Raw genomic sequence first — 21,759 nt, forward strand, 5'->3', positions numbered from 1 at the left:
TTGGAGCTCGTTCGCTACGCTAACTCGCCTCCAGGTTGAAGTTCGTTCGCTACGCTCACTCACCTTTTGGTTGCAAATTAGCTGTTGTCATAAATGTAAAAGAAATAATAGTGCTGCACCCTGTTGGTAATCCTTGTAACTTTAATGCTATTGAACATCATAGAACAGAACCAACTTGTTTAATTGAAACAGCTGTTAAGATTCAATAATTCCATTTCTCATAAGGTTAACATGGGAAACTCCAGAGCCACTGGGGCGGAGCCCGAAAGGATTTTTGAAATAAGAATATGCCTATATGTTAATCGGGAATGTGAGCTATCATCATGCCAAATTTCAGCCCAATCTGACCAGTATTTTTCGTGTTCACTTGTCACAAACATAATCCATACATCCATACATCCATACATCCATCCATCCAAACTTTCTCATTTATAATATTAGTAGGATTAGTAGGATTTGAGTTTGTGTAAACATAACCCCCAAGACGGATCGTGTTAGTATGGTTGTATCTTAAATTTGTGTATTTATCGTTGTTTTGTGTCGCTATGATGGATTGTGTTAGCATGATTGTAACTTAAATTTGTGCATTTATCGTTGTTTTGTGTAGCTATAATTTGTTCATTATTTGTTGTTTATTTCTTTTAAATGTCTCCGACGCAACGACAACGAAACATAGACAGGAAGCGCAATCGTGATAACGACCGCAGCTGCAGAACAGTGGCGCGTAAAAGGCGCAGTCTGAACCTGAACCTGGACACTATTAGGTTACAAATGCGCCCTAACACTACCCCAAAACGACTTTTCGTTCTCAATTGGCCCTCTATTAATGACCTGTGTTGCCTGGACAGCGAGGCATTTTGAGAAGGAGAGAACCGTCCGGAATGCTTTAGGTTAATCAATAACGAAGGTAAACAGGGTCTGAGTTACACAACGGTAATATTTGAGTTGACTCTTTTAAACTCATTGTAAATATGGCTGTTATTTAATCTGAAATAACTCCTGTAATACTTTGTAGCCTAATTGCTCGAATTCGAGCAACATGTACACTAGTTGAATTTATTTCTCTTCGTAAAACTAACATTTAACATAAAATGAAAACTCTAGTATATGGTACTGTAGTATATCTAGAGTCAAAATCAAAACCATCATATAAAATAAAAGAGTTTTTCTGAATTACTGAAATATGAAGCTAAGTAGCTAAGTAAACAGGTGGTAAAATTATTGTTTCCAAACAAAAATACTGTGTACTGTGTGGACGAAATAGGGGTTGATCAACAACATCAACACAGTTATGTCACAAAAGTGACATCGGTTTACAGAAAGTAAAGTTTTAGAACTGTTCAACCAACTAAACAGTTTATTCTTGAATTTTCATTTTGTTTCTTGTTTAAAGCTTCTGTATTTTCACAAAAATGTATTTTACAGGCTCTAGCAAAAGACAAACTGTATCCAAATATAGAGTTCTTTGCTAAAGGCTACGGAGCGAACAATGACCCAGCCCGAGGCTATATTCTGGTCTCCGGCATCGCTTTCGGCTGCATTCTCATTGGTTGGTATTTCTACTATATCTAAACTTAACCCTAAAATCATCTTTGAAAGAAGTTCAAACCAGGAATATAATGTTTCAAATGCAGTTCAGTACTGAATTGATTTATAAGTTTTACTGCTCTGGGTTTTTATAAAGTCTGTTTCTAAGAGTTACGATGCAGTGCAGTTTAAGGTCATCATAATAATATTAATTGTCGTTTCTAGGATGTACATCGTGAATATTTCCATAATCTTTGAGTCGACTCTTTTAAAGTCATTGGAAATTAAGACTGTTTTTCGTTTTAAAATAACGCCTGTAACACCTTGCAATTGCTTGAATTCAAGCAACAGGTACACTAGTCCAATCTTAGTAATCTTCTTCTAGTATTTTGAGTATGCCATGACGAATGGAAATATGCTTGTTCTACCAATTTACCGAAGCATTGAGTCATAATGAAAAATTAGAATGGTATAAGAAAAGTATTTGATGGTATCAATTTTCCTCAATTATTGGACCAATTTCTTGTGCTACTCATGATAATTATCTCTAAAACCAAGATAATAATTTTAAAATATACAGTGTTAGAAAGTTTTAAATAATGCGGCAACATATTATTAGCACTTAGCGGGATCTCGATGTAAAAAAAATAATATTTCTTAGGTCGAGTTATGCAATTTGTTCGCCTTTATGGCTTGTTAATTGAATATTTGACTAATGTTCTTACTAACCAGAATTTTGAATTTAGTATGATATTTGGTACAAAAAATTTTTAAATTGTAGCTTGGATTAAATTTATTACTGTTTACAGCCCAGCTGAATGCTATTGCTCCCCTTCTCTCAAATTTCTTCTTGGCTGCTTATGCTCTCATCAACTTTTCTGTGTTCCATGCCTCAATCTCAAAGTGCCCTGGATGGCGGCCTGCTTTTAAGGTAGGCAGTCTTTTACATATTTTATTTCTTTTACTAGTGTTTGAATGTTTTGCTAACTGTGCAAAATCCTATTATGTACAACTCTGTGTTAAGTTTGGCATGACAAATGCAAATCTGTGTTTGTTACTTTGGTCGAATAAAGGAGTTATTGAGTTAGTCTAAACCAATCTTGCACTGCAATCACAGAAAAAAAACTCGTCCACCACAACAGTTAAAATACTGTGTTTGTGTGAATGTGAATCAATTCGATTGACGAGCGCAAGCATGTAGAGTGTTGTGATCATTTTCAATATAACACGCAAGCATGTAGAGTGTTGTGATCATTTTCAATATAACAACCTATATTAGAATATACATAAGAAGGAACAATATACATAAGCTTATCGTTGTGCAAACTACTATTACAGTTTTCTATTTATTTAAGCTTGTTTCAATAAAATGTACTATTGCTTAGCTTTTTGATTAATCTGAAAAAAGAATGCAAGGTATGCCGTTTCTCTTGCTATTTACGCCCACATGTTTTTTTTTTTTCTGATTGTAATAATGTCTTTCAGATCTGTAGCAATTTAAACAAACTGATTGAAAAAAGTGTACTCCAACTCTTTGAACCAAAAGGGTGGGGGTATGATTTTTTCACATAAATGTACAACACACACGACACAATATGTACGACACACAACAAAACAACATTTAACAAAATCTTTATTGTTTTAATTTTGATATAGTTTTCAAACACGTGTTTTCGTTTTCAATCATTTTTCAATGTTTTATGATTTTTTCTGCATTGTTGGTAGTACTACAACGCCTGGGTGAGTCTGGTGGGAACACTGCTTTGCATCGCAGTCATGTTCCTCATCTCCTGGTGGACTGCCCTAGTTACGTTCTTTGTCGTCATTACTCTTTATCTTTACGTCTCCTACAGGAAACCGGGCAAGTATTTAGTAAGGTTAAGAGTCATGATACATAGTCCCATGAGAGCTTTTACGATCAGCATTTCAAAAGGAAGCTTTTTATGTTTTAAATATGTTATATTTCAAAATATTTAAATACCGTACTAGGAGGTTGGGCTGTAGCTCATAAAATATTAGGCAACTTTAAATAAGGTATTTTAAAATTTATTATTTTATCCAGAGGACTTCATAACTGACATGGGATGAGATAAAAGGGCTGGTTTATTATTTTAAGGACACTCTAGTCTAAGATTCGTTTACATAAATATTAGACTTTCCGAAAATTCTTCTTTTTTTAAAGCATGAACATTTTAATTTTTGTGCAAATAATTACAGTCCCTCGCCATTTAGTAACTAAATTATTTATATTTGTGGTTCAATTACAACTGACTAGTACTATATTACAAATTTTGACTAGGGTACTGTAGTGTTTTTCTTAAAGCCACTGATAGTTTATTCTGATTGTAAGTTTTGGAAAAATCATCACACCTCTTCCCGTTCAACCCAACGGTTTTAAGACTAACATACAACTAAAACTGTGTTTGCAGAAGTCAACTGGGGCTCGTCCACTCAAGCTCAGGCTTACAACTTTGCGCTCAAATCAACCCTCGACCTCAACAAGGTGCAGGAGCACGTCAAGAACTACCGCCCTCAGTTACTGGTGATGTCAGGACTGCCTGGCGCTCGACCTCCTCTCATAGACTTCGCTCATCTCGTCACTAAAGGAAACTCTCTACTCATGTGTGGACACATTGTCAAGGTATGAGGATGGTTTCGTTAAGAGTAAACTTTATAGGCTTACCTCCGTCAGTAGTCCAAAATTGTGTCTTAATTCAACTAATGTTGATCAAAGCTGACATGTTTCGTTGCATTGCAACATCGTCGGAGCTTTACGTCAAAAACATCAAACAATTTAAACATAAAATACAACACGGGACACGGAACATTTAAACACGAAAAAACACGATAGCGCTATCATGACACAGCACGGCAGCGGTTGTAGGTAGACTCAATGTTCTAACCACAACCGCTGGCCGTGCTGTGTCATGATAGCGCTATCGTGTTTTTTCGTGTTTAAATGTTCCGTGTCCCGTGTTGTATTTTATGTTTAAATTGTTTGATGTTTTTGACGTAAAGCTCCGACGATGTTGCAATGCAACGAAACATGTCAGCTTTGATCAACATTAGTTGAATTAAGACACAATTTTGGACTACTGACGGAGGGAAGCCTATAAAGTCATTATTCGTAGTCCAGGGGCTATCAGAATGAATAATATGAAGAGTAAACTAGCATATCCACTGTTGATTTGCTAAAATGGCTTTAAAACTTAAGGAGCAAAAGTGTAGAAGTTAGAAGTATCACTTTGTAGTTAAAAGTGACAAGTTATTTAATTAAGTTATTAATTGATTTGACCTCAATATACTCTGTTCAAACAAGTTAGACGGTTTGAGCAAAAGGGATTACACTCCACCTCACACTAACTTTGGAAAAACAGCTGATGGCTTATCAGCTGATATATAGATTATGCTAAAAAAGTAGTAGAGGAACCCAAGAGACCTTCCCCTTAAACCGCCTATATTTTGTCAAGGAACTATAGCAGGGTAGATCGGTGAAGATGTAATTGATGAGTGGTAAATTTTCTGACAGAGTCCTGGTTTCAATTGAAACTATTGAACTGAATTTACGACTTGATACATAGACTTTTGTATTTCTTCGTCATCAACTTTATTCATCAGCTTAATTGTATTGACCCTCCTATTACTTTTTAAAATAAACTTCCTATCCCATTGTATAATCTGTAGCTTTTTTATTTGTTTGAGGATAAATTTTACAGTTATACACTCTGATCTTTGTTTATAATACCAATGGCACAGGCAGGTGAGTTCACAAATTGATAATTCTATATGGTCTTGTTAATTTTAACATAATTAAATGACCTGTTAATACTGATGACCTGTTAACCAACTCGTGAGTTACCAGACAAAAACATTCCCCCATCTTCAGCTGATCCATAAGGATGATAGTGAATTAAATCTGCAGTTGTATCTTATGCTGACTCATTTTTTATTAAATCTAGTTTCTTTCCTATTCTAGTTGATACTGAATGTTACTTTAAACATGTTGCTCTAAAACCTATCTTACTTACCAATCATCCACCTTTTCTATCTGATGTTGAACCAAAGTACTCCAATAATCGTTTACATTTTGTCAAAAACTATCATCAAAACAGCTGGTCAATAACAGACATTATTTGTACCAAACAGGGCACTCACTCACAGCGAGTGTACGAAGCTCTGAGCCAGAAAGCGTACCGTTGGTTGGAGCAGCATCGGATCAAAGCGTTCGTCAGCATCGCAGAGGAGGGAACTGGCAATTTCGAGACTGCTGCTCAGTCGCTGATGCAGATAGCAGGACTCGGCAAGCTGAGACCCAACACTGTGCTGATTGGGTACAAGAGTGACTGGCAGACATGTCCCAGAGATCATCTCATCCAGTACTTCGGCATCATACAGTGAGTAGGAATAAGCTTATCTGAGCCATACTGAATAGATCCTTGCTTAAAGTGAAAGAAATGTGTCTTATGGCTTAAGCATATGTTTTTTTTTATTGTCTAAGGGAATATGTTTTATCTATGCTGGTACTAGATTTTGTATGGATTTACTCAAAGTTAGTTTTTAACCCTTAGGGAACAATTTTACAGTGCAACAATCACAGCTGTAATACTAATGTAAACTGTAATGCTAAACACAGCTGTTTCTACAAATTAATTTTTTTTAGTATGAACACTCAAAATAATAATCATCAAAGTTAGGAAGCTAAGTTTTAAATGGTGGGAAAATGTTCTACTTTTGGAATCATCTAGTCAGCAAAGAAGTTAGTTTTAGAATGTGGAACTTAGATTTTTGTACTTTCAGGTAACTTAGATTCCTAAAATTATTTGTGATTCTTGTTATTAATCCATCTAATATTTTGTAATCTCTAAATGATAAATACATTGAAATAATTATACTTTTGGCTCAAACAATTCTATTCATGTATCTTATATGAATTAAGATTATTTCAAGATTAAACTATGATGCTAAACTTTTTGGTTGGTCTTAGAAAATTTTAAAAGTATTATGTATGCTATTTAGCTCTGCACTGGACACCTATTTGGCCGTAGCCATTCTCAGAATGCCCAATGGACTAGACTACTCCGCTCTGCTTCAGGACAAGGATGTTGTCATGATCTCTTCTCTGGACGAAAAAGATGCTGAGGACAAAATGAGGAGGAACCAATCTGGTGCGGAACTAGGTAAAGGTGGCGGGAGCTTGGGAACATGCCATATGCTTGGGAAGCTTGAGAAAGTAGCAAAGGTTGCTTGAGAATGTAGTGCAGGGCTTGAGAATGTAGTGGGGAGCCTGAGATTGTAGTGCGGAGCTTGAGAATGTAGTGGGGAGCTTGAGAATGTAGTGGGGAGCTTGAGAATGTAGTGGGGAGCTTGAGAATGTAGTGGGGAGCTTGAGAATGTAGTGGGGAGCTTGAGAATGTAGTGGGGAGCTTGAGAATGTAGTGGGGGGCTTGAGAATGTAGTGGGGGGCTTGAGAATGTAGTGGGGAGCTTGAGAATGTAGTGGGGAGCTTGAGAATGTAGTGGGGGGCTTGAGAATGTAGTGGGGAGCTTGAGAATGTAGTGGGGAGCTTGAGAATGTAGTGGGGAGCTTGAGAATGTAGTGGGGAGCTTGAGAATGTAGTGGGGAGCCTGAGATGGTGGCAGGATGCTTGAGTATGTGGCGAGGAGCTTAAGAAGATAGCATAAGCTTGAGAAAGTATCAAAAATGTAAAAAATGCAAAAATGTATCTTGAGAATGTAGTCAGAATCTCATGAAGGTAGCAAGGGTATCTTGAGAATGTAATGAGAAACTCAAGAAGGTAGTGAAGGTGGTTTCAGAATGTTTGTGAGGGTTTGAGAAAGGTGGCAGGTAAATTTTGGGTAGAATGTGAGAAGCTTGGGAAGATAGTAGTGGCAAATGCAGCTTAAGAATGTAGTGGGGAGCTTGAGAAGGGTGCAGGGAGCTTATGAGTATGGTGGGAAGCTTGGGAAAGAAGTGGAAAAGCTTGGTTGATAACAGGGTTAACATTTTACTCGTCATTAAGTTTTGAAATGTGCATGTATACTTTAAAGGAGCATGAGGCATAGGGTAGGGTGCCTGGTATCATCAGTGTATAAATAGGCAAGGAGGATATTTAGTAAAGGGGTAAAGGGGGAGGGGTAGTATAGGATAGAAAATTAAAATATTACTGAGCGTTTTAATGTTGTAAAAGGTCAGAAAAAGGAACCTCCAAGATGAACAAGGGACCAGTTATTGTAAAATATTTGTGTTTGCCCAGAGTGTAGTTGTATTATTAATTTATTTCAATATTTTTAGAAGTTAGAACTTCTTGCTGAGTTTTAGAGACTCAGTGAACCATACACTAGGTATATTTACATTCTAACTCTTCTATAGTCCTGGTTACAAATATAAAGTTTATGGATAGGAAATATGTCTAAATTTAATATTTTCACTCGAACATACATCAAAGAACTTTTCAAAATTAAAACTATTTTCATAATTAATTTTGATAGTCCTAAGATTACAATAAATCATAATTTATGGCCAAGACATACCTCGTCAGATGATCCTTGACATATAGAGTAGCATGTACTAAACCTTGCTACATATGTTTCAACGGTTATTAGAACTCCGCCATCGTCAGGCTAGAAAAAGTATTCAGCACTTCTAGATATGTTGTAAAAATAAGTTAAACACAGTTTACACCAAAGACAAACCTTTACAGCTATGTGCATGTATATCGCCACGGGTATGACTGGAAGCATCCAAATGTAGACAATTTTACCACAGGCTACCCATGTCAAGAGTTTTTGGACAACGTATCTCTTTGCAATTATTTGTCAGTTATTTTTGGTTTAACTTCAGCATTAATAATTTTTATTGTTTACCATCCATTATGAGCTATTTTCAGTTCTGGCATAGGCAAAAGAATTAAATATAGACCGACAGCAGTGCTGCGGTTAGCATATATTCTGGCGTCCACCGCTAGGAGTGCCATGTAGTTTTGCTGCACACAGCTGCAGCGTCAAGCGCTAGCGAGCGTTGCCATGGAAAGTTGGTAGTTGGAGCCAGGGTTGCCAACTTCTAGAGAATTCCCTAGAATCCAGGGACTAGGAGTTTGTTCCGTTATTTATCCGTGTTTTAAAAATTTTAAAGATTTTTGAACAATTTGACTTTTCCGTTAAAGTTATGGGATTTCAGAATTTCATACTTTACCGATAATGAAAAGTGGGTCTGATACATTGGTAGCATTTCGTTTGCAAGGGTGGTAGTGATGGTAGCAGACGGTGAGTCGACGACGGCAGTGAATCTGTGAACACTGAGCATCCTCTAGCGGCACATCGCAGAACCTTCCTTTGTCAGTCTATATTTAATTCTTTTGTCTATGGTTTTGGTTTGAAGGACTCTTATACTTGACACTTACACTTATATTTTCCTTTAACTATGCATCTTGATGAGTTGGCGGCAAAGTAAACACATTTACCATCAATCTAATGTGATAGCTTTAGAAGGTTACGATTTTACCCAACTAAAGTTTGAAACGGTGTAACAGAGGAGTTGGGCGACGTAGAAATAGTGGCAGACCAAGATCAAGGCGAGCCGGTGGAGGAAGTCTCTGTTGAGGTTATGCAGGAGGCACAAGAGATCATGGAGGCCCCCGCCAAGCAAGACTCCGCCAAGGGGAAGGACGGCTCAGAGATGTACGTCAGTGCTGAGGGCGAGCCACTACCCAACAACATCATGCGGCAACTCACACACTTCCGACGGAAACAGGAGAAGGGCTTCGTCGATGTCTGGTGGCTCTATGACGATGGAGGTTGGTGAATACACCGGTCATTTATTATTAAAACATCAATTAATTAATTATTTTTATTTTTTATTTTGTTCGTTTATGTATTTCCAACTTAGCGCTTCAAAGTGTTGCCAAGAGGAGTATTGGTTTTACGTCCTATCATACTGATGTCAATGTTTTATCACTGATTGTAAATATATTGCCATTGGTTATATGGATGTAAGGCCTCTAATGCAAAAGGGTGTGGATAAGAAGTACTATTATGAGTACCAGACATAGATGCTCCTCTATTCATGACGCCAACTCTTTTTACACTTCTTCTTCATAAGTATTGAACTGATTTTAAAGTTTAAGGTGTCCAAAAGAGTATCCCAAGTTTGAATATGTCCTAAATATTTTTAAAATTCTGAATTTGTTACCCCTGAGAGTATGGATTGCCTTAAAATGTTGAAGGCTAATGCTCTGATTAAGCCACTATAGCCTTCATTACTGTGCCATACATTGAATCAGAATCATAATGTTTCGTGTAACGTCCTGTGGAGATGGAGTATAAGTGTATGAGTTTAGTCAATGGTAAATACTGCAGTATTTAGTTAATATTATGATACAACAATTAATCAAGAATACCTATACCGTACCTGTTCAAAATTTAAATATAGTTGTAAATACCAATATCTTTATTTAACCACAAAATAATATTGGCTCCCAACCACCTTTGTCTCTTTTAGTATGTTTTCTACACATATACACAAACAGTAACAGTGTTATGTCTGCACAGGTCTGACTCTCCTCATACCCCACATCTTGCTGACCAGATCACAGTTTGCAGATTGCAAGCTAAGGATCTTCTCCCTGGCCAACCGCAAAAATCAGCTGGACCGTGATCAGCGCAAGTAAGTAAAATTGTGTGTTTTGAATCTTGAATCACTATAATCATTGACTAAATGTATATACTTTATAGTGAATACTATAATGAAGGTTTGAAAATGAGGAAAGCAGACACAAAGTAGCAAAGTAGACGCTGAAACATAATTTTATGTATGTTCATTGTTGTCGCACTGTTTGAACTACTGTGACACAAAATTAATCATTGAAAAGCTAATTTTTCAATATATTTTTATTGTAACAAAATCTGTAAAAAATGTACGTAATTAATTAATGATGTCTTATTTGCTAGGACAGAGCTTATTTTAAGGGATTTCCACTGGGCGACATAACGGGGGGTCTGAGGAGCATGGAATACCCCTTATCAAAAAGGGGGGTCCGGTTAAGTTAATTCTTACATTAAAGTGAAAATCACACATTGCTACGTAACTTTTAATGAATTTTTTGATTATATTTGCTTTTAAATAGTCCATATAATCTCACTTAATTACGTATTCTAGAACGTTGTAAGGGTCCCTTCACAACCTCTTGGGCCAAAATCATAGCTCAATACTCTAAAATATTTACATAATGTTATTTTTTAAATTCTGATACATAGATTTAAAATGTGAATCATAAAAAAAAATACGCCGGCACCACCCACAGTCACTGGGCGACAAAATCTGAGCACTGGGCGACACTTGTGTCGCCCAGTTAACATGTTATTTTATGCCCTGTGCTAGGATGATAATTGAAGTAGAGCAATATGGAACTATGATTACTGTATAAGGCACGTCACTCCCTAAGCACATTTTTTTTAACCAATAAGATATTGGTGTTAATAAAAATATTAAGTAATGGAGCATGGGATTTGAAATGTATCTCAGTGCTGTACTTTAATTGAATGTCGATAAAACGTCTCCAATATGGGTAATCAGACTTGTTGTCAAATCTTTTTTTTACCGAGGATTGCAATAACATGTAATAAATTAAAATAAAATCAAGGGTATTAAAATATGATACTTTTTACCAAGGGTTGCTTGTTAATGAGGTTCCACTGTATTTGTACCATGCCAAAAAATTGTGTTATCTAACATGCATGTACTGATAATTGGAATTTTGTATAACACTTGGCAAGGGTGATTCGTTAGTTTATGTTTCTGTTTTCAGTCTGGCGGCTCTTCTGTCCAAGTTTCGCATTGACTACAGCGACCTCATAGTCATTCCGGACATCACCAAGAAGGCCAGGGAAGAGACGAAACAGGAGTTTGACAAAATTATTGAAAACTTTTTGCCCCATGATGAAAACATACCTGAGGAGGGTAAGCATGGAAGAAAAACTTAATTTTCCATTTTTTTGTCCAGGTTAGACCTAGCGGTTGCAGCAATATCACCTAGATAAAATTCATTGGTAATTTGGTGGGATTTGAACCAGGGACCCCAGGGACTAAAAGTTTTGTCAAAAATGTAGAGTTTTCCTTCAATTGAATCAACTTTTATGAGTTAACTAGTAATAAGTATCAACTATTTTATTAGTAAACAACCAAAAACAAACACAAACGTGAATCTCAAATTGTAGTACGGATTAATAGTGTAATAAGAAATATTGAATCTTTCAACTGTTTTTGATATTACAATGATTACAATGATTTACAATGATCAAAATTCATGCAACATTTTTGAAAGTTATAAAAACTTAACTTGATAAAAAAATTCAATTTCAGAAGAGAAAAATTACATAATGGAGTCGGAGCTTTTGGTCCTTGCAGAGAAAACCAACAGACACATGAGGCTAAGGGAGTTATTGCAGGAATACTCAAAGGACTCTACTTTTGTAGTTATGTGAGTATCGTAGAATTTAATTATAAAGTAGTAGAGCCTTTACAAAACAAAAATTGTTGTACCGGAAACCTCGACTGATCCAGACACCTTTCTAACCAGGAAATTAGCTTAAAGTAAAAATTAATATCTTGGGGGTATGATAGTGATGTAAACAGCCATGACCTAAATAGCTGATGCACTAATTCATAATGGAGCTTATGCACAATGTTTATGTTTATATGTTTGTTAGTGCATTCAAACAGCCGTGGCACCTGACGGATTAGGAGACCCCATGGAAACCCTTGGGGTCTCCTAATCCCTCAGGTGCCACGGCTGTTTGAACGCACTATACTGTTATTACCATGGCAATAGGCCGGGGCCTTGTATTAGAGGAGGCCATGACACAGTAGGCTACATATTTTATACGAAAAATCAATTGGCGGCACTATGTGTACAACTGGTGATATTATATTATAGTATAATAACTATCATATTTGTTTAGTTTTTACAGCGAAACAAATCTACACAAATATCGGTTCTGTCTGATACACTGTATTATTGACTTTTAAATACAGAAGTAGAGCCATCCTCCCATAATAACCATATCCATAAATTATATCAATTATTTAAGATGGGGACATTCCATTCCATTTCCATTTCCATTTCCATTTTGTTTTGTCATGAGAGCATGAAGCCCCCTGACTGCAAGCCCGGTACCTATAATTAAACATACCCGGGCCCCATGATGTAGGCCGAAGCTAATGCACCAACCTTTGGTACATCATGGGAGGATGACTTAAGGTCATCAGGCTCACCGGCTGCCGAAGCACACCCTTCAGAGAGAGGGTTTCCCCTCAATCCTAACCAGGGATACCGGCTACTTGTTTAAGCGTCACCCACCCCAAGACCAAGAGGTTGTTTAAGATGGGGACACCACTATGTGCGTATTTTAACCCAAATATGAGTGAAGGATGAGTGGATGAGTGGCGCGATCTTGTAGTCTTGTTAGTGTTTAAGGCCGACATATTCCTTAGACACAGCTGTAAATTAATAGCCCATACAGCTAATGGCAACTTAGAGACCTAAAGTTTAAAGTGGAATCCGAACCACATTTTGCCTTAGTATTAGCAAATTGGTCTATTATCAGGATAGTACTGCGGATAGTCGTAATACTCCCTGGTGTGGACGTTAATCCACACCAGGGAGTATTGCATCCACAGTGCATGCCTATAAATATCCACAATTCGTGACCTCCTAGTAGCTGGATTACAGGACGACGCCACCATCCATATGTAACTAACCAGGTGTAACAATTTTTCTTTCTTTTTATTTTTTTCTAAGTCGAACTAAGTCTAATAAATCACTCCATAGAGTGTGCTACAGTCAAAATTTTATTTCCTCCCTTTGTTCTTGGCATTATGATAGTTAATGGGGCATAAAATGCTATAGTTAGCTGTTTAGCTGTCGTTTCACTTTTGCTTGGTAAAAAGGTTTGTAAATAGTTTTACGTGTAACTAACAAAATTACTAATTGACATCAGAGCACCCTATTGATGGCTCAATCAAACATAGTTATTAAAGTGTATTTTAATTGTTAAAAAGGCAACTTTAATGTGGGAATGTGATTTCTTCTTCCGGAAACCTTTATTTTAATCTACAGTTTTCCTCTATAGTCTCCTCACCCCGATTTTGGTATAGAGATGTTTTATTGCACTGTATTCCACTATTCTATTGCAACTCTAAGATAAGATTACATAATTGCAGTTGTGTGTAGCTACTTTGATTCTTATCTTTAATATAATTCCGTACTCCATTTTATATGTCTTAAAACAACAAGATTACTTAAGCTACAAAGTTATATGGAATTTCTTGAACATATATTTTTACCGTGTAACCCGATCAAACACAAAAATACTTTAATTACTCCACCTTCATAGTTTAAGTACTTAAAGAACTGTTATGTGTTGTATTGTACTCTATCTTTATGCAAGAGTTCAACATCTAGTTAATCACTTGTTTCTGCATTATTAAGGGAAATCCTAAAAGGTAAAAAGAAATCTAGAGGCAATTATTTTATTGTTCTTTCACCATAACACCAAAATGGACACATAGGAGTATTTCAATCCTCCTATTACTAATGATAACAAGTGGGATGGTAAAGTTAATGGGATGAATGTGTTTAATAGGATGTGAAGCACTCCAAGTTTCCATTTATCATAATTAATTATATATTAGGAACTTACTGTATTACTGCTTATGTTACGGATATCAAATTACTCACTTTACAGAAATTGAGATTGTCCCTATATTTGATAATACAGTAATTGTATGACTTTTGACAGTGGCAGTTGCAAGATTAAAACTAGGAACTACTTTTTTTTTACAAAAAAAAACAGTTTACATTGTTTTCCAACAGCCAAATGTATTTTTTTAATGTTGTAAAAATTAACAGTGAGTTATATCATAGACAAAAAGAATTAAATATAGACTGTCAGCCGTAATGCGGTTATCATGGAGCGAAGTGTAGTTACATAGCGGGTGTGGCTACATTGCGCTCCTAGTGGTGTGCGCCAGAACCTATGGTAACCGCAGCACAGCTGACGGTCTGTATTTAATTCTTTTTGTCTATGGTTATATTGACTTGAAGGGTGTAGTATAACATCAGTAACCAAATTCTGTCGCTAAGTATATCACCTCCATTTAAAATTTTTTTGTTAAAATAATACGGTTATAAAGAAGTTTGGTTTGATGGGCAATGAACTAGGTTAATACCCCATCTATGAGTAAAATAAATAATATGTTTACATAAAAATGTGGAAAACGATATTAAATCAAAGTTACAAACTTCTATCAAGTGAAAATATTGAAATATGGTGATTTTACTTAAAATTTTATTATTTTAGAAGAATGTAAATTCATCTGTCAACGCAATATTTGTAATATGATGGTAGTCAGTGAATTCATTTGGAGTCAAACAGATAATCATACTCAGTGATGTACAAAGGACAGATAACAATGATGGTTTGGATGTGATGAGGGAATTACGGCTTGTTAATGTTGGCTTACATTCTCCATTTAATAACCCCACTATGTGGTTTGCCTTTCTCTTTCCTGTTTATTAATCAAAATATCTGTTAATGAGCCAGTTAAAGTGAGTGCAACTGTAGCTAGTTTTCCAAGTTGTATATATTTTTTCATAAAAAATGTATGATCAAAACCACTCAGGACAAATGAATCCATAACGATATCTTAAACATTCAAGCGATTCCCGATAAATGATGGCATTTTGTTCAATGCTCGAGAATCAGTGATTCATCCCTAGGACATTGACAAATTGACAAAACGGAAATCTTTCAGCGGTCCCATTCTCTGACACTGCCCTCAAGATTAATGAGAGGGTGTACATTTTGAGTTACGGATGTAAGGGAAATTTTAGGTTTAATTTGAGGGAACAAATCCTAGAAAACGTAAATAATGTAATGCAATGATAATGATGTTTTCATGAGAATTTGGCTATATGGCTATGCCGTAATCTACAGTAAGTCATACTAGTTGATGTCCATCCTGCTCAATGGATGCCATAAGTTGATGAAAACCCTCATAAATTTTAAGAAAATATAAGTGTGAGATGAATTTGTGTGTGAATATTTTCATAACAATATAATTTACTCTATTCTCTGTGGTATTATCTTTATTCACATGAGCTTTAAAGTTTTTCTAAATGTTGTTGGCTGCACCTATAACTGCATATATTATTTATTTTATTGTAGCTTTTAAAACACACCATATAACTCAAAAAAGCTTAATTATTGAGCGTCTATTAATTAAATATTCTAGTTCTTGCCACTGGGAAATACATCAAATAATCTTCAAAAAACCTGTTACACCTTTTTACTTTCTCCCCCTATACCATAGTACTATGGAGAAAGTATTGTTTTCCTCAAAATTGTCGAGTTTGAATTTTGAGTGGATGTATCCATTTTGGGCCCTCTGGACCAAAAAAAGTTGTTTTTTCAAGTGTTGTCTGTCTGTACATGTGGATGTGTACAGAGCTACAGGCTACACCTGTAGTCTGATTTCGATAACATTTTGTACGTAGGTACCGGTACTAATCCATAGTATCTCCAGGTGTTTTTTTTTATTTTGATTTTTCTATACACATCACCGGTACTGCTATTGCCTTTGGATACTGGAGTACGGGTATGTTAGTTGATAGATCTTCATGCTTACATGTTGTTGTTACATTGTTGTTGTATGTTCAGGACACTGCCCATGCCTCGTAAAGGCACCGTGTCCGCTCCTCTGTACATGGCCTGGCTGGAGCTCCTCACTAAGGACATGCCTCCCTACCTCATACTACGAGGCAATCAGACCTCAGTACTCACTTACTACTCATAACATTCTGTATTAGTGTAAAGTAATAATATATTTATTTCCTGTTTCTGTTTTCTCATCCTTTTCCCCTTTTCTACCAAATTATTGAAGTTTATGAATATCACACAATTTCCATTGTTGTAATCATTATTATGACATTGAAAGAGGGGCGCAACGCTGAATTTTTAATAGGAGATTTACAATTGTTTTGTTTACATTTTGATTAGGCTGATAATTCTGTTCTATTTGATTCTCAATTAAACCAAAGAGCAACTTATAAAACTAAATGGTGCACTCCAGTTTCAATAATCAATTGTGTGATTGTAAAAAAGGGACATTTTTGCTATATTACGGCGAATTTTACAAAAATATGAGTAAAGTACGATAGTGAGGCTTTTTATCGATTTAACTTTATCGACTTGTATCTTTGACTGTGTAAGGGTAAAACAGTGAGGATTTGTTATCGACTTGTATCTTTTACTGTGTTAGGGTACCATAGTGAGGCTTTTTTTCCCTGACACACTACTTGTGGTGAAATGGAGTGAAGAATGTATCCATTTCACCACATACAGATTACTATATGAACATTATTAATCCATAATTGAATATTGATGTATTTTAAATTTAGATCCTCAATTCAACAAAGCAGGTAAAAAATGCTTAATCTGCTTTGTTTGATAGAAATACATTTTTAAATCATGATCTTTTTTACTAAGTAGGTATTACAGACCTTATTTTATATCTTAACAGTGATTTTTATTTTATTTATTAGTATTCGTCATGTCAAAAAATTACTGAGCAAAAAGATTTTGTATTTTAAAACAACTAAAAATTATCAAAAGTATATAAATAATCCATTTATTCTTTACTGTTTTCCATCAAAGTATTTATAATTTATTTAACAGAATTTTCATCAGTCCATGAATTGTATAAACATTTACAAAACTTATTAGTGGTGTTAAATGCTGTTAAAATAACTAGTTTACTGGGCAAAATAGACAAAACTTTCATTTCTTTGAAGTACTTTCAGTCCTAAGGTAAAAAAATATTTGTTTTCATATCATGACAAGTACAAATAATTATTTTCAATGAAATATTTCTATATGTGAATTCGAGGCAAGATAAAGTAGATAAGTACGATTAAGCCAATACGATTAAATCATCTATAAATTTTGTTTCAGTGTGCTTTTAAATACAAACTTAAAGACATGTTAACAAAAGCTGATGGTTCAAATCACCAAAGCCTACAACAATGTAGGTAAACCTTTCCAGTTGTGTTTACATTGAAATGACGACGCCTGCATGAGAACGCCGCAACCTGCAAAGCAGATGAGTGTGGAATTTGCTGTAATGTTATTGTTAGGCGCTTCAAACAAAACCGGCGCTTTATTGTTATACAAGTCAACATTTTAGAACTTTACTAACTTGCTACTTTGTTCAATGTTATTCTGATTAACTGTATGGTAATTGTTTGTATATTGTATGTAAGTTTTGTTTTTTGTTCATTTCTAAGACAGATTTTGAAAATTTTTTCTTAAACGTTTTGATTTCTCTGATTACTGGTCGAAATTAATCAAACATCAATCAATGTATGTAACAGTGTTAAGTACAATAAATACATTATATATTCGAATGATATATAAATTTTGAAAATGACGTTGTGGTATTCATCCCACTGAGATCAAACAAATACCGTTATCAATATTTCTTAATATGCCTATCAATTTAAATTAGGCCTATGCCTATCAATTTAAATTAGGCCTATGTCTATTATTTAAACCAATTCGACCTGTTTACTGATTATTCTACGAGATATTAAAAACGAGTAAGTAAATTATATCACACCATAGGTAAAACCAAAATATGTCTTTACTCAAATATTTCCCCATCAGCAGTTGGTGTTTAATGGTACTTAAGAATTTTCAACTGAAAAATGATCCAAACACCGTCGCAGAAAATGTCATGTTTATAATGTCATGTTTGTATAGATTACTGAATTTTTTATCGGAAAAGGTTCATGACGAAATAAAATTTACACTTGGTTGGACTACGTAACTAAATAACTACTTACGTAAATGCTTGCCAAAAATGGAAGAAATGTAGGGGTAACGTAGCCTCCTATCACCTATTACACTACCGTAGTCTCTTTTTTATTCTGTGCTAAAATACAAACTAGATCGTTACAATGTCTATACTCCAACATTTTGTTCTGTTTTGTCAAGGTGTCTTTATTTCCCAGTGTCTATTCTATCGAGAAATGAGAAATAGTATTCAAGGCTGGAGGTTCATTGTCCTTGTAGTCCAAAAGTTCTAACTCGCTTTACCAATCCTGTCTTCACCTGGAAGAGATGAGTGACTCCTACAAGTGCAACCATTCTGCCGCTCTACATCTCTTAGAACTTTTGGACTACAAGGACAATGAACCTCCAACCTTGAATACTATTCTACATACCTAAAATGTATGTAGGTAGGTAAACTGCTCCTCCCTGGCTGATGCGCCAGCGAGGCAGTGGTGCGAAGTTTTTGCCTTGACTATACTCTCTCTTACCTTACCTAACCTAATCCCTTCGTGCTGCGTGCTACATACATTTGATTTATATACACCGAACAATTGTGATTCAGACTAGTTAGTATTAAAAAATAAAATGTAAGTAATAAGTTGAGGTAACATAAGTTAAATAAATTAGAGCAACGTATTCAGTTATCACTAATTATCTTTAGAAAGTAAATCTCATAAAAAATTAAACACCGCCTTGGTTGTACCACTACGCAAATACCATAAAAATGTATATTGCGTTATCAACTTTTTTTTTCTTTTGAGTTCAAAGCTAAAGATCCAATGCAGACATTGGTATTCCTAACCTAACCCTCATACCTAGTAGTTGACCTCAGAAAACATTACTTTCACCACCATCACATAAAAAACCACTACAGTATAGTAGTGATTCATATTTTTTTTGTTTCACATTTCGTTTGTTTCTATTATATCGTGGAATAATATCCAAGCTCAATTCTTGTATCCGAACAATTCCATCTCATAATTTCTACCCACCGATCCTCGTCTTCACCTGTATCTTAACCACCTACTACAAGTATACCATGTAGCCAACCACCTTCCACTTCCCAAAAAGTAAAAGACTCTGACCGCAAGTTTTTACTTATACATTCCGGCTAGTCTGGGTACTATAAAGATATGTATTTATGTGATATACATTAGGAAGGCCCACTTTCTTCTTCTTCACAGCTGTCCCGGCATCTGGTGAAGTCTTGGACTCAGCAGCTGTTTCCGCACCTGCCCACATCTACCTTGGACTACCAGCTGCTCTACAGACAACTGTCTTGGGCAAATTACGTGTTTCTTATGGCCTTTGGTTTTGTTTGTGTTGTGGGATGAGGGTGCTTAAAGTCATGAGGGTCAGTCAGTGAACTTGGTGTCAATGGAAAAGTTTGAAAATGGTTAGAAATTTGAATGCAGCTGCAAGTTTCATCTGAGCATGTCCATTGACTAATTTTTTAAGTTGATATGTTTTAATTTTGATTGTTTTTGAGTACGCAAAAATGTTTTCTTTCCCAAGACCAAGAAACGTGTTTTTTTTATTGAAGGTAAAATAAACCCTGAATTGAAATAATCATATTTTAGTTTTAAGTACCAATCAACAAAACATTGTTACAGTAGTACACTGGTTACTATAACAACACTATTTTCGTTACCAAGCAACGACAACAATCCAAACCTTGGATTGTTTCATGTGTTCGCTGGGTTGCATCTTGCATCCTATTGGTAGTTTAAAACTAATGAATATGAATATGGTTATTCTAATGTAAATAAGTAGACAAAACATAAATCATACAATACTGAACTTTTAATTCTTTTAATTTAACTCCATCAATGAATAGCATGTAGTTATCGCTGTACTAGAATTTATTTGAATTTAATTATGTATGGTTAAATTATTTCAACTAAATAGATCGATAAAATTATCATTGATATTTTTAAGCATTTAATCTTATCTTAAAATGAGACTTATCAGTAGATAGTTGAAATACATTAAAGTTATCCGTATATAATTCAAGTAAATATTTCGGAGTGCACAAATCCACAAATCATCAATTAAATTAACAACATGTTTATAGTTTTGTTGTTTAGTAAAAACGAAAATTTGAACCACATTTTGGTTAATTGGCCTTATCTGTGTTTTACTAATTAATTAATTGTTGAATATGGCTATGTATACAGAGTAAAGTGTGTGTTATAAACTGAATAAATTTTCAAAACATTGCACGTAAACAATTTTATTTATTTCTTCTTGGTAGTTTGATCACAGAAAACGTACTAGTAGTACGTTTTCTGTGGTTTGAGTCTTGAGTTTGTCTATAGGATGGAATTGTTTTTTAAGAAGCAATAATAATTTATGTTTTGAAGTAAAAGAAAAAAAAACACACAATGAAATCAATGTAAAACGTGGAAGGGGTCACAAACTTGCTGAAAACAATAATAGACCTTAGGTTGTGTATAGGCAATCAGATGAATGTTGTAAGCAAAAATAAGTCAAAATCTCCGCATTTCTTAACAATTTTGATTTTATCGACATAAAGTGTTTCAAACAGGTGAAAAATGAAATGTCAGCTGATATGATCGCTTCTACGCAGTTGTACTAGGTGCCCGCATGTTATGTACACTAATATTGTTGACCGCCGATGGCTAAGTGTCTGTGGCAGGCGTCAAGAAGTCTTCAGTGGCAGGTGCTGCTGACCCACCTGCCCCCCCCCCCCACGTCTTGACACCTGCCCCCCTTGACCACGTGCCTCCCCCGTCTGTAATCCGACTAACTCTATTGATACAAGCGGCTTTCGACTTTTTATACCGTTAATAAAATGTTTCGCTCCCCTTGCGGCTTCGTGGTCGAGTGAGCAAATCATGGTGAAAAAAGTATTCTAAAATCTTTCGTTGGATAGAAAGTATGCAAATAGAAAAATTTCAAATTTTCGTCCCTTTTTTGTAGAACGTGTATAGTGTATGTTTTACAGATTTTTGTTAGTAGTTTGGTGGGGTTGGTTGTTTTTGGTTTCAGTTGTTCCAGCTCTTCCTGTGCATTTTAGCAAAGAGTAAATAAATATATGTTTTCCTCTGTTTTGTAGCTCTGTCTGAATATATATTGTTTCAGTAACCCTTCCTGTAGGTCTTAGTGGAACTGTGGAAGCATAGATTAAATCGGCCCTACACTTCCTTATAAACGTATAAGGACTTTCTTTATCCTTCTTATAAATATCCTTCTTTCATATAGGATATTTATTGGTCGGTACAAGTAAAGGTGTGCTTTTATGTTTACTATTGTTGTTTCATATTTTTAACTTGTTAAATTTGATACAAAAATAACCAACATAATAATGTACAACGGACATAGT

The 21,759-nt window shown here is 35.2% G+C and overlaps 1 protein-coding gene across 3 annotated transcripts in view; it reads left to right on the forward strand.

The window, feature by feature from the left end:
* The window catches only part of LOC129003220 (bumetanide-sensitive sodium-(potassium)-chloride cotransporter-like), a 49,858-nt gene extending 33,445 nt beyond the window's left edge, over positions 1-16,413 (forward strand). For 2 of the 3 annotated variants that reach the window (XM_054431507.1, XM_054431508.1), the window contains exons 11-21: positions 1,426-1,549; positions 2,337-2,458; positions 3,253-3,388; positions 3,957-4,168; positions 5,674-5,921; positions 6,544-6,704; positions 9,056-9,319; positions 10,074-10,188; positions 11,330-11,481; positions 11,884-12,001; positions 16,242-16,413. In XM_054431507.1, the coding sequence (XP_054287482.1) occupies positions 1,426-1,549; positions 2,337-2,458; positions 3,253-3,388; positions 3,957-4,168; positions 5,674-5,921; positions 6,544-6,704; positions 9,056-9,319; positions 10,074-10,188; positions 11,330-11,481; positions 11,884-12,001; positions 16,242-16,377 (1,788 nt within the window). In that variant the 3' untranslated portion in view covers positions 16,378-16,413. The remainder of the gene's footprint in view (positions 1-1,425; positions 1,550-2,336; positions 2,459-3,252; positions 3,389-3,956; positions 4,169-5,673; positions 5,922-6,543; positions 6,705-9,055; positions 9,320-10,073; positions 10,189-11,329; positions 11,482-11,883; positions 12,002-16,241) is intronic. The other variant, XM_054431509.1, reaches the window with a different exon arrangement.
* Positions 16,414-21,759: the final 5,346 nt, after the last annotated feature.

This window comes from Macrosteles quadrilineatus, unplaced genomic scaffold (genome assembly GCF_028750875.1).
Source record: "Macrosteles quadrilineatus isolate MER2022 unplaced genomic scaffold, UCM_ALF_1.0 Scaffold_9__3_contigs__length_116548681, whole genome shotgun sequence".
In the NCBI taxonomy this organism is placed as follows: Eukaryota; Metazoa; Arthropoda; class Insecta; order Hemiptera; family Cicadellidae; genus Macrosteles; species Macrosteles quadrilineatus.